Source organism: Onychomys torridus, chromosome 8 (genome assembly GCF_903995425.1).
Source record: "Onychomys torridus chromosome 8, mOncTor1.1, whole genome shotgun sequence".
In the NCBI taxonomy this organism is placed as follows: Eukaryota; Metazoa; Chordata; class Mammalia; order Rodentia; family Cricetidae; genus Onychomys; species Onychomys torridus.
The window spans coordinates 74,901,239-74,913,621 of record NC_050450.1 but is presented as its reverse complement, the minus strand read 5'-3'; the positions used below and the strand labels follow the sequence as shown (position 1 = coordinate 74,913,621).

The following is a 12,383-nucleotide window of genomic DNA, read 5'->3' as shown; positions in this document are numbered from 1 at the left end:
CTTCACTACTGTGAGGCAACTCTAATGATTTGAAATTATAACAGGCTGGCAGTAGAAGTCGGCTTTGCATCCTGAGCAACTGGTCTTTGTTATATAGGTGCTGAGAGCTGCAGAACAAGCTCATCTTTGGGCAGAGCTGGTGTTCCTTTATGACAAGTATGAAGAATATGATAATGCCATAATCACCATGATGAATCATCCAACCGATGCATGGAAGGAAGGGCAGTTCAAAGACATCATCACCAAGGTGTATAACCTCAGAAGTATGGGCTGTGGAAGGAGAAGGCTCATTGGGGAGAAACTGGCTTTTAATGCATGGATTTGTCCTATATTAGGTGGCCAATGTGGAATTGTACTACAGAGCAATCCAGTTCTACTTAGAATTCAAGCCTCTGTTGTTAAATGACTTGCTCATGGTGCTGTCTCCACGCTTGGATCACACTCGTGCAGTCAATTATTTCAGCAAGGTAACCATTTTAAGTTAAACTTCATACTGAAGATTTCGATGTACTTGGATAAGAGTTGTCATAGACCTTCAACTATATGGCTGCCTTTCTAACAAACTTTATTTTAAAGGTTAAACAGCTACCACTGGTGAAACCGTATTTACGCTCAGTTCAGAACCACAACAACAAATCTGTGAATGAATCATTGAACAACCTCTTTATAACAGAAGAAGATTACCAGGTAAAACCTTTGGATTCTTAAAAATATTTAAAACATCAGGTTCTGATTAGGTTTAATGTTGGCTTTAAACAGGTTCTGTAGTAAAAGCTACTGTTACCCTTATGTTTATAAAAAGCAGGCACATGAGTGCCTAGGCTTTTTCAATTAGTCCATAAAACTTGCTGTTAAGTGGACTTTACTGTTTATTGCTTTCCTTGCTTAATGACTCAGTATTTCTCTTTTAAATTTGCTCTGTGAAAGATAGCTTACCCAGACAGTTTCTATTTATGTGCTAATGGCCTTTTTTCTTTCACTTATTGTTGACCTGACTGGAACTTGCCTCAGACTCAGGCATCTGGCTCAGCATGATTTTCCTTTAGGCTCAGAGTCTAGTCTGTAAGGCTGACTATCGTGTTGAAGTCTATGACTAGTTTCCTGGAAGCATGAGTGTTTGCCCACATTACAATATTCTCCCAGCTTCCTAGCTATTCAAGTTAGTATTGATAATGGAAACCTTGGAGAAAATTGCACCTGCAGGAAATGGTACAATACATTTGAGGATTTTATTTATTGTTTTAGAAGTAGATGAAGAAGATTGACACCTGAACATAGGCTACAACTTCTGTAGTTTGATGCTTGAGTCTGTGTTGTTATATTTCTTGCTATCATCTAATTGCCTCCATCAAAATGAATTGTGGAAAGTAAATGTTAAACTGGCCTTTAGTTGACTTTTGAATGGCTTTGTCTTTTAAGGCTCTGCGAACATCAATAGATGCATATGACAACTTTGACAATATCTCACTTGCTCAGCGTTTGGAAAAACATGAACTCATTGAATTCAGAAGAATTGCTGCTTATCTCTTCAAAGGCAACAATCGCTGGAAACAGAGCGTAGAGCTGTGCAAGAAGGACAGCCTTTACAAGGTTGATAAACTGGGGGAGGGCTGTCCAAACAACTCAAATGCTATCTTACAATTGATCTTGTCGAACTTAGTTTCATGGCTATGATGACTGGTAGTGTAACTCCCTTTTGTGAATGTGGCCTTTAAGTCAGTGATTTTTTTTTTTTTTTTTTTTTTTTTACTTTCAGGACTAGTTTAAGTCAGCATGTTTGGGTTAACGTCTGCCCTTCATTGTTTCCTCTGACTGAATAGGATGCAATGCAGTATGCCTCTGAATCTAAAGACACGGAATTGGCTGAAGAACTCCTACAGTGGTTTTTGCAGGAAGAAAAAAGAGAGTGCTTCGGAGCTTGTCTCTTTACCTGTTACGATCTTTTAAGGCCAGATGTCGTCCTGGAAACTGCATGGAGGCACAATATCATGGATTTTGCCATGCCCTATTTCATCCAGGTCATGAAGGAGTATTTGACCAAGGTAATGATGCTCAAAAGTATATTCAGAACTAATAATCTTAAGGATATATGTAATTCTACATGCATATTATTTTCATTTTTCTCTAGTATAAATTATTTAGTTGATCATGAAATGTTCCTATTACATGGAAGTTTTCTTAAGATCTGAGAGATGCTATGACTTAGGAGGGAACTCAGCTTGTCATTGTTTACCCCTGTGTTCTTACAGTGAACAGCACTCTCCATTTTAATATTTGAAAACAATAATTCCTGTAACCCAGATTTCCATGTATACTTCTGTAGATTCCTTTTTTTTGGTTCCTGACTTTATGTCGTCACCTGATTCCCATGGGGAAGCTGCATTGTATTAACAGCCTGCTAATCATCACAGATGTTTTGATAATCAGATACCTAATTTAAAAATACCATAGGAAATTTGCAATTAATCATGTTTCCTAAATACACATTAAATAAACTGAGGATACAGCCACCTTATAAAATTTACTGTTTGTCTTAGCATTTCTTTTTTGATGTTAGAATAGTTTTTGCTTGCCCTGAGTTACTAGCTATGCATAGACAATTTAAATGATTTTAAAAGATCCATTTTGTCAGAGCAAATCAAGCTTAAAATTGAAGTCTCACTTCTGATCTCTTCAGTGTACCTGAGTACAAGTGGGGAAACACTACTAACAACCCCCAGCATAGAGAAACTTCCTTAGGAGACCACTTAGATTTTTTATAAGTAAATTCAGTTCATTGTGATTAAAACAGTTACTACAGCTTAGCCACAGGGGAGATGAGCTTCTTTTCTTATGCATAATTGCCACCTTTTGAGACCTGGCTGCTGTTAACCTAAGTGCTGTCCATTACTAGCCATTAAGCTGCTTCCTTTCACACTGACTTAGCATAAATACTTCTGCAGTGAGCTTTGAAGTTAAAAAGGGTTCTCCGTTTTGCTTCCGTGTGCCCTTTACTTCCACTTTGCTCCTACCTTTTTTAGTGGGTACATGTTTCCCCTGAACCTTTGTTGCTGATTCTACCTTTTTATGCTCAATATGGAATTTGATTTTTTTCTAAGCTGCACCTTCTGAATTCCTTTGCAGGTTGATGCAATAAAGGAAAAGGTGAAAGTTGATTCTTTTCCGTCTTAAGTCTGGAGGACTAAGTCTAAGGAATTTGCATGATTTTTTTCCTTCCTTTTCTACACTGCTGCTGCTGCTTTCCCCCCCAATAAATTTTCACTAAGCCTCTGCAAGTCCCTTGAACATAACTATAATAGAGCTGTAGGACATTAGTAGATGTTTGCTACTAATCGGCTAATAGGCTTTAGGAAGGGCAGGAGGCTAATCAGTAGTTGGTTCACAGTCTCTCTTTAATATATTGTTAAAACTGAGCATGGTGAGTTTCAATATTAATTCCAAACTACCAGGAAATTTCTTTTCCCTGTCAGGGTATCTGGACCATAGTAGGACTCTCTGAATATTTGAAATAAATTAAAACATCTTTTTTTATTTTATTTTATTTTATTTTGTGAGTTTGCCTGACAGTTGTTGAATTTATATCTGTATGTACATGCCCTAAGAGGCTTTTGGAGTTCTGTGGGGCTTTTTTGTTTGTTTGTTTTCTGGGGTTTTTGTGGCATTGAAGGACTGTGATCCAGTTTCTGATCTCTTGATTCTTACTAATTTTTTTTGCTGAAAGTAGATACAAGAGATACTAGCTGCTTCCGAAGAGACTTTCCTCATGTTTCTCCAGGTGTCCAGTTCTCATGGTGCTAGTCCATTGTTAAGAGGAACCAAAAACTTTTCAATCACAAGAGAGCCAAGCTTGCTGTAACTGTTGCTAAGCAACATGGATTGTTTGTTTATAATAAGGCAATATTAACACCTATCTGATAAGGCATGCCTTAGAAACTACCTAAAATTTGCTCTCTTGTTGAGTAGTTGGCTCATCATCCAAGAATGCCAAATTTAGGCACCGTTTGGTCGCTGCTTCCTCCATTGGCTTGTCCTCCGTCCCAGTATAAATGAAACGACTCTAAAACTTATGCCTGGTGTAAAATGATGGCTAGAAAGGGATGGGGAAGTAAAGGATTGTTAAATTGAAGTGAATTTGGGTGGGGCCATGCCTTGGGATTCTGTTGATCAGACTGGAGTCACCACTGGAACTTAGGGCAAACCTGAGTAAATGCATTGTGTGTGAGACCCTTCAGCAGCTAGTAAGCAAGGCAGTTAGAAAGCGTGTGTGTGAAAAATGGGTAATTGAACTGTAGTGTTATGCGTTGTTTTAAATCAAGCATGTACAAGTCATTGCAATTACATCATACTACTTGGAAACATAGAGCATTGCTGTGGGCTGTGTGTGTTCCTTGGGAGCCTGTGTGGCACCAGTCATCTTCAGATCTCACTTCCTGCTTCAGTACTTTTGCCTTTTTTCATGCACACATACACCAAAGTAACTGACTGCATGTTAACTTCTACTCTGCAGCAAATTGCAGTCTTTGTGGAAAAGCCTTTTACATTTTAGTGATGTCTCAGTATTGCCAATGATTTCAGTGACATGATTATGTTTTAATTTTTCTTCTTAAACCCAAGGATCAGAAACTTTTGTTACAGCTCTTAACAAAAGCTTGTGTTCATAAAAGCCTTCTCCGATTTTTCTGTTTTGTGCAATCTAAATTGGGCTATTAAACAAAAGTTCCTGTGCCAGAGGCTGTCCCATTATAAAAAACAAAAACAAAAACACATCAACATTTTTGCTTATGTTGGTGTTTTTCCTCTGGGATTTGTGCTTTCCTCCTCCCTCCCTGCCTCTGTCAGTGACTGGGCATTTGGATAATGCTGGCTCTTCTAGTCTCCCATGTGTTTCTGTAGCAGACCTGTGTTCAACATTTAATCAGACATTGACTTTTAGATGTGTCTGTTTACTTAAGTTTTTTTTTCCTTGAAAGTCTGGAGATGTATTATGCAGTGCTGGGTTTTTTGGTTTCATTTTTCTTCTTTGTCTTAGAAATTATTTGTATACAGGCATCCATATTTCCTGTAAACCTTGTAGACCATTCTCACATCTTAGCTAGGATAGCAAATCCCAAATGACCTTGATGGCATAACTGCGCTTTAAATTCTACAGATGAATAATTTTTCTTATAAATTTGGATGCCAAATAGTGGGTATTTCACATAATCCTAACATTCCATTATAGTCTTTAATTTGATAATTAGAATAGTTTATAATAAGATCATATAGGCTGTAAAATAAGAAAATAGTATGTAAAAGCAAACCACCACCCAGGGATGCACAAGACTCTTTCTCCCCCCCCCCCCCCCCAAAAAAAAAAAAACAACCCAGCAACCAATCCACAAACCCTGAAACAACACAAAGCAAACCCATTTTCCCAGGGTAGACACACTACTGAAGCTTACTTCTCAAAGTCTGTTAACAGGAATTAAAGTACGTGTAAAACATTGTCTTGAGCTGTCTCAGCTGGGACAGGTGCTTGCTGCCTAGCCTGACACTTGATTCTGTCCCTGGGACCTACATGGTAGAACGAGAAAACTGACTTCTACACATTGTCCTCTGACCTCCACGTGCACACCATGGCACATGCTTGCCGTCCCTTCCCCCCAGTAAATACACATAATTTTTAAAAGTACAAAAGAATACTGTCCTAACCCTCTGTGCCTGTGTGTGTACAGTCACAGGTGCTATTTTAAGTTTCCAGTAGAACACGGGTACTGCTTTAGCATTTTAAAATGATCTAGTTTTTACAACTTACCCACAGATCTACATGTCTGCTCATGCACCTCCCCCATCACACGTCTCCACTTTGTCTTTTGGAGGAATATATGAGGTTCCTCTCTGCACTCACATTCTTAGCACGCTTTTGGTCTTAAAAACAGTACATAAAACACTGGGATTTGAAATTTAGTTGTAGAGAAAAACTGGCTCAGACCCCAACTTTTAAATATAGTTTAAGTACTAGTATAGTACTTAAAGCAATGGAAGAATATGGTCCACAAGATTCTGTAATACCAGGATCCTGTTATTTTCACAGTGTGTCAGCAGACTTAGAGAATGAAATTCTGTTAACCCCACAGGGAACTTCAGCTTCTTGAAGCCTCCTTTGCTAGAGAGGGAAATCCAAGGGCTGAAGAAGTGGTTTGCCAAAGCCCCCACCTAGCTCTTAAAGGAGCTGGTAATAGCTATCTTGCCCTTCTCTCCACACACCGGGACTGATAATATTTAATATTGCCCACTTTGGTTAGTTAGTATACAGTAGTCATTTATTTCTTTGGCTTCATTAAAAGTTAAAGCTTTCTTTCCTCTCAAAGTTGGAGCCAAGTCAGGCAATCCTATTTACTTCTTAGAGACATGTACCATTAATCTTTGCATTTTGTCTCAGGCAACTAAGGAAAATGATGTTATACAGTAGGATTGAAAATAGAGCTCCTTAGACTCAGGCCTCAGTCTGTGAACTCTAAGCCTCAGCAGGAGCCCTCCACAGTTGGCAAGGCGACTTGTCCTGGTCAGGTACTTACTTAGTCTAGCCCTTAGACTGCACTTTTTTGCAAACCTGTTCCCCTGGGGAAGGAAGTTTGATGGTTCATGAGTTCCCTATTTCCTCTGATAGCGTGTACCCTTCCTTCTCACTTTCTCCCTCGCTCAGGCTGCATCCCAGCATGTCCAGTCTTAGCCTGGCGTGAGCTCTAATGCATTTATAAACCCTCCTTCCTGAGGGGTTATCACCACAGTGCTGAAAACCATCCTTACTCAAGTATGAATATTGCCGTTGAATTTGACGGGGCCTGAGAATGTTCTTGCCAGTCTGTTTTATTTTGACAGAATTTAACATACTAAGGCTTTTCCACTCTCTGCCATAAACCTAAGTTTGTAATGCTTTTGAGGTTTTAACTCACGTAACCTGTTTTTCTCTAGGTGGATAAATTAGATGCTTCGGAGTCATTGAGAAAAGAAGAAGAGCAAGCTACAGAGACCCAGCCCATCGTTTATGGTAACCTGTCTCTCTTTAAGTTAGACCTTTTTAAATGGAGAAGGCTTTGAAAGGGGAAATGATTTGCTGAGTTAAGGAATAGTCCTCTCAACTATTAGCATTTTCTCTTGAGGAACATTTAAAGCTCTTTTTGAGCCGGGCGGTGGTGTTGCAGAGACAGGCGGAGCTCTGTGAGTTCGAGGCCAGCCTGGTCTACAGAGCTAGTCTAGGACAGGCTCCAAAGCTACAGAGAAACCCTGTCTCGAAACTCCCCCCCCCCCAAAAAAAAAAACACCTCTTTTTGATGTTATCCACTTTGAAAATCTTCCATGCATAGAATAGCTCAAAAATAGTCCTTAAAGATGGCCTAGGTTTCCCTGTTGCCTGATTGGTGACTGGGCTGTCTGCTCCTAAGTCACTAAGAAAGAAATAACAATGGATTCAGTTTTTAGAAGAACCAGTATGCCATGGCTGTCTTCAGTGTACTTTGCAGAAAGAATGCATCCTCATTTTAAATCTATCTAGGGCAGAGAATGGGGGTTGAGTTTCCATTTGAGAACTTTCCAGAGAGAGCATTCAAACCCTAAAATAATTATTTAAAGCAGTTTGACTTCCTCTTATACTAGCCTGTGTGGGTTGCTTACCCTTTGCATTTCATACTTGGTGAACATTGGATTTGAGGAGTATGACTAAAAGTTTTACAGCCAGATGTTTTTTGGAAGGAACTATAAAGTGATGATCATTTTGTTTCAGGCAACTAAGGAAAATGACAGTATAGGAATTTATTATTATTACTACTACTACTACTACTATTATTATTATTATTACTACTACTACTACTACTACTACTACTACTATTATTATTATTATTATTATTATTATTATTATTATTACAGATAAACTGTTTGGAGGAATTTAGGGGAGAGGGTAGTTTTGATGAAGGACCAGGTAGAAAGATAGTTGTGGTTATTTATTAAGCATCCACAGACTGCTGGTGTTTTAAGAAGGTTGAACTAGGGTTAGAATTTTCAAGATAATCCAGAGGTGATTCTTTGGTAACCAGTTTTTTAAAAAAACCCAAAACTTCCTTACTAAAGACAATTTTGGTTTTACTTAAGAAGGGGACACAGTCTGTTATACTGGGAGAAAGATAGCTTACATTCTAGCGGGAGGTGATTTGCATGGCTAGGGAGGTATTGTGTTTCTCTCTCTAAAAGTTCTTTACATGTCATGTTTTCTTTATGTGGTCAGCAACTATTTCAGCTTCATCAGCAAGTATTTGATAGAAGGTATATACGTTGTCGTGTTTTTCATACCTAGTGCATTGCATATTTGAATGTGTCTTTTCTATTGCTGTCTCTAAATTAGCGCTGGATTCTTTGCTAGAACTGTTTTGGGTTTCATTACCATTCAGATGTTTAGAATCAGAGATTTAAATTAACTTTAACAATTTGTAAAGTTTTCCTGTGCTAAAATTTTAGTCACTAAATGTAATGTGTATTATGTGATAGGCTTGTTGGCAGACGTATGGCCTGATAATGTCAAATGTGCATGTGTTACTGCTTTAAATATAGGGTGTTGTGGCCCTCAGTCCTGCACCGTTGGCTTTTCTTAGGCAGGAACCTTCTCAGGGTCAGACTATTCCAAACTGGGACAGTCAAAAGTGCCCCACACAACTTACTCAGTGAATTGTGATTGCGCTGCTAGAGTGGGTAAGATTATAGTGCTAAACCTGGATGCTAACAGATTCTCCTCCTCTTTGTTACCTTTAGGTCAGCCCCAGCTGATGCTTACAGCAGGACCCAGTGTGGCAGTCCCTCCCCAGGCACCTTTTGGTTATGGCTACACTGCACCACCATATGGGCAGCCACAGCCTGGCTTTGGGTACAGCATGTGAGATGGAAGCTGACCCTGCAGTCTCCTATTTTCATACTGAAGCATCGTCTACCCACTTCTCATTTAATAAACGGGGAAACAGGCACCGTGTTCTTGTAACCTTTATTTCATGAAGGACTACTTTTTTTGTTTCTAACTATAGACTTGGATCGCCTATGTTAAAACCTTATTTTCACATTCCGCATCGTTAGACCTTCTTTCAAAGGGGAATAGTATTCATGTGGGCTTTTTTCTCCCCCCTCATTCTTTGAAGAACTGCTTACTATTCAATCTGTTGTGAAGAACTTGATTTGCACTCTGTAGTGTTTAAAGAAACAAAGAAACTCTAATACTGAATCTCTTAAATTTAGTGTATGTAAACAGCTTTCAATATGTATTGTCTAAATGCATTTAAACCTCTTTTATTCAAAGAAAAGCTGAAGTGAAAGAATTGGTATGTGACCATGCAAGACTGTCGATGCCAACAAAGACAACACTAATCAGTATATTCTACATTGGATTACAGCACTCTCCAAATTATTTGAAAAATGCATACAGACAACTTGCCTGATCTTTAAATGAGCATAAAAGGCCCTTTAACCTATGCAGGTTTCCCCATTGTGCATATAGAAAATGCTAGTGTGTTTTGCTCACTTCGTGTGTAACAAGGTGCCCTCATGTTGTGCTGTATCCTGTGCTTTTTCTGTGGGACCATTCCATTCAGGAACAAAGAGCACCATGATTCCACACGTGTGTATTTACTAACCCTTCCCTGAGGTTTGTGTATGTTGGATATTGTGGTGTTTTAGATCACTGAGTGTACAGAAGAGAGAATTCAAACAGAATATTGTTGTTCTTCAGTTTTGTTTGTGGAATTTGAAATTACTCCAATTTAAAATAAATTACTGGACTGTGGAAATAACATGTAGAAGTGCAGTTTTAATTAAATACATCTCAAACCAGAAGAACGGTGGTTTTCATAGTTCCATACTGGATACTGCTAGAGCATTACAGGGAAGCATAGAGGGAAATTATGAAAAAGACATGCATTATGTCACTTGCATGCCTATAGTTTAGAAAGTATATGCAGTAGTCTTAAAAGCAGTTACTTAAATAGTGGGCTTTGTCTCATGTTTCCAGTATTTTAATCAAGTGGCATCGAGGTTTTTAAGTATTTCACCCAACTAAATCATGTTACATTAACTTGAAATAAAGACGTATTTTTAAAAATAGTTAGCATGGCATTTCTTATCATGAGATTAAAGGGCACCAAATGTAAATCTTTTGCCAGGGCTAAGAATATTGGATTTATTTCATTATGACTTAATTCTCTAGTTACATAGCTTACTGCCTAGCTTATGTTGTTCTTCTAACTCGCAGGCAAATTACCTGAGCTTCACAGAAATTTTTTGAGAAAAACTTTAAGCACACCCACAGCAAATTAATATTGATGTGAAAATCATTTTGCTTTGTCATAGTGAAAATGTGGGCTATTCAGGCCAAAGCTACACTGTGTTCCCAGATCTCTACCTACCCCTCATCATAAGTAATCAAAAGATATATCATTTGCTCTCGACTTTTCCTGTACTTGTAGAATGATGCTGTCTTTTCCTTTCCTTAATAAGAGCATTTTTTTTTCCTTTTGGTTTTTTGAGACAGGATTTCTCTGTGTAGCTTTTCGCCTTTCCTGGAATTCGCTTTGTAGACCAGGCTGGCCTCGAACTCACAGAGATCCGCCTGGCTCTGCCTCCCAAGTACTGGGATTAAAGGCGTGCGCCACCACTGCCCAGCTAATAAGAGCAATTTTAAATACTGAATGTATTATTTTATGTGAGTGTTTTGCCTATATATATGTATGTCTGTGTACCGTGTGCATACAGTGCTCTCAGAAGCCAGAAGAGGGACTCAGCTACTCTGGGCCTAGAGTTAAGTTACCCTGTGGATGCTAGGAATTGAACCTTGGTCCTCTGTCAGAGCAGTCAGTGCTCTTAAACACGGAGCCATTCTCCATCTGTACTGTAATTTCTTATTGTTTCATTGAGGATTATTTCCCCAACAAAAATTAACTGTTTTAATTTAATCATGTACTGTTGTCCTGTGATGCCAAGTTGCCAATTAGACCATCCATATTGGGCAACACAAAAAACAAACCTTGGTGATGTGCCAGCTAGTAGGCAGGCAGGCTGCTGATTGTTTTCTTCTCTGTGTACCAAGTGCTTTTCAGATTTACTAGGCAGATTATTTTATGTGTATGGGTGTTTTGCCTTCATGTATGTTTGTGCATTGTATTTGTGCCTGATGATCAAGGAGACCAGAAGAGGGCATCGGAGCCCCTGGAACATAAGTGGTTGTGAGTCACCATGTGGGTGCTAGGAATTGAACCTGGCTCTTAATTGTTATAAATTCTCTCTAGCCTATTAGTTTTTCATTCAGGGTCTCCACACATAGTCCAGGCTGGCCTTCCTTGAACTTGAGATCCTTTTTTCTTGGCCTTCTGCATGTGGGGATGGATTATAAGTATGCACCACCTATCAGGTTATCTTCAAAATGGCCAGCCAAGGATTGGGCTGTGATGTGTGCATCATGATGGGTGGTAGATAAGCTACTAGTAAACTTTACACAGGGTATCTTCATTAACATGACTCTTGAGTTTATCACTGGGGTAGGTTCTAGACAAAGAAACTGAAAACTGCCAAATAGTTGTTACTCTAAATGTTGTTGAACTAGGAGGAAATGGGGGAGGGAGACTAATGGGAAATTCACATAAAAAGTCACTGCATGAATCAATCTGTGGTTAACATTTAATCCGGCCATACTAGTGCATCAGCAGGTAGTACTTCTTGGTCTCTCCAGTGCAGCCACCATCTCACTCTGAGCCTTGTCTGCCAGACTACTGGAATTTAGTCGGTTATTTGTGTCAGTGACAGGGAAAAACACTTTGTATACTGATACAGAAAACACGCATTTGCTATATGGAACAAAGGAGTGCTTGCCGCGCATGTGAGGCCCAAGGTACGATCCCTGCACTGCAAAGATTGTTGGACTGCTTTTGTACTGTTGTGGTTCAGTTCCAGCACCCTGTACATGGTGAGTGCTGCAGCCCCCAAACACTGATGTGTGGGGAAAGCTGGGGGAGAGACTGAGAAAGTTCTCCAAACTTCTTCCATCAAGTGGCTGATGCATTTAGTCTTTGAGGAAATGTCTGCTGCACACTTGGGTTTGGGGGCAATTATAGTCCCTTTTTGTCTTGTTCTAGAGACAAGAATCTCACTGCTACCCTGGAACTTGCAGAAATCCTCTGGTCTCAGCCTTCAAAGTGCTTGAATTACAGGAATGAGCCACCACACCTGGCTAGTTTCAGGGTTAGTTGGTTTTTTAATGTGTATTTATTGTCAGTGTAGACAGTGTCAGGCACTTATGTGGGTGCCAGGGATCAAACTCAGGTGCCAACTGAGCCAGCTTAATAGCCCTAAGTGTACTTGCATAAAGTTTTACTTTT

At 39.2% G+C, this 12,383-nt stretch overlaps 1 protein-coding gene across 4 annotated transcripts in view; it reads left to right on the top strand.

The window, feature by feature from the left end:
• The window catches only part of Cltc (clathrin heavy chain), a 64,433-nt gene extending 54,324 nt beyond the window's left edge, over window positions 1-10,109 (top strand). The window contains exons 26-33 of one of the 4 annotated variants that reach the window (XM_036194692.1): window positions 98-247; window positions 336-467; window positions 577-687; window positions 1,420-1,590; window positions 1,821-2,042; window positions 3,124-3,144; window positions 6,955-7,030; window positions 8,782-10,109. In XM_036194692.1, the coding sequence (XP_036050585.1) occupies window positions 98-247; window positions 336-467; window positions 577-687; window positions 1,420-1,590; window positions 1,821-2,042; window positions 3,124-3,144; window positions 6,955-7,030; window positions 8,782-8,906 (1,008 nt within the window). In that variant the 3' untranslated portion in view covers window positions 8,907-10,109. The remainder of the gene's footprint in view (window positions 1-97; window positions 248-335; window positions 468-576; window positions 688-1,419; window positions 1,591-1,820; window positions 2,043-3,123; window positions 3,145-6,954; window positions 7,031-8,781) is intronic. The other 3 variants (XM_036194691.1, XM_036194694.1, XM_036194693.1) reach the window with 3 other exon arrangements.
• The last annotated feature ends 2,274 nt before the right edge of the window (window positions 10,110-12,383 follow it).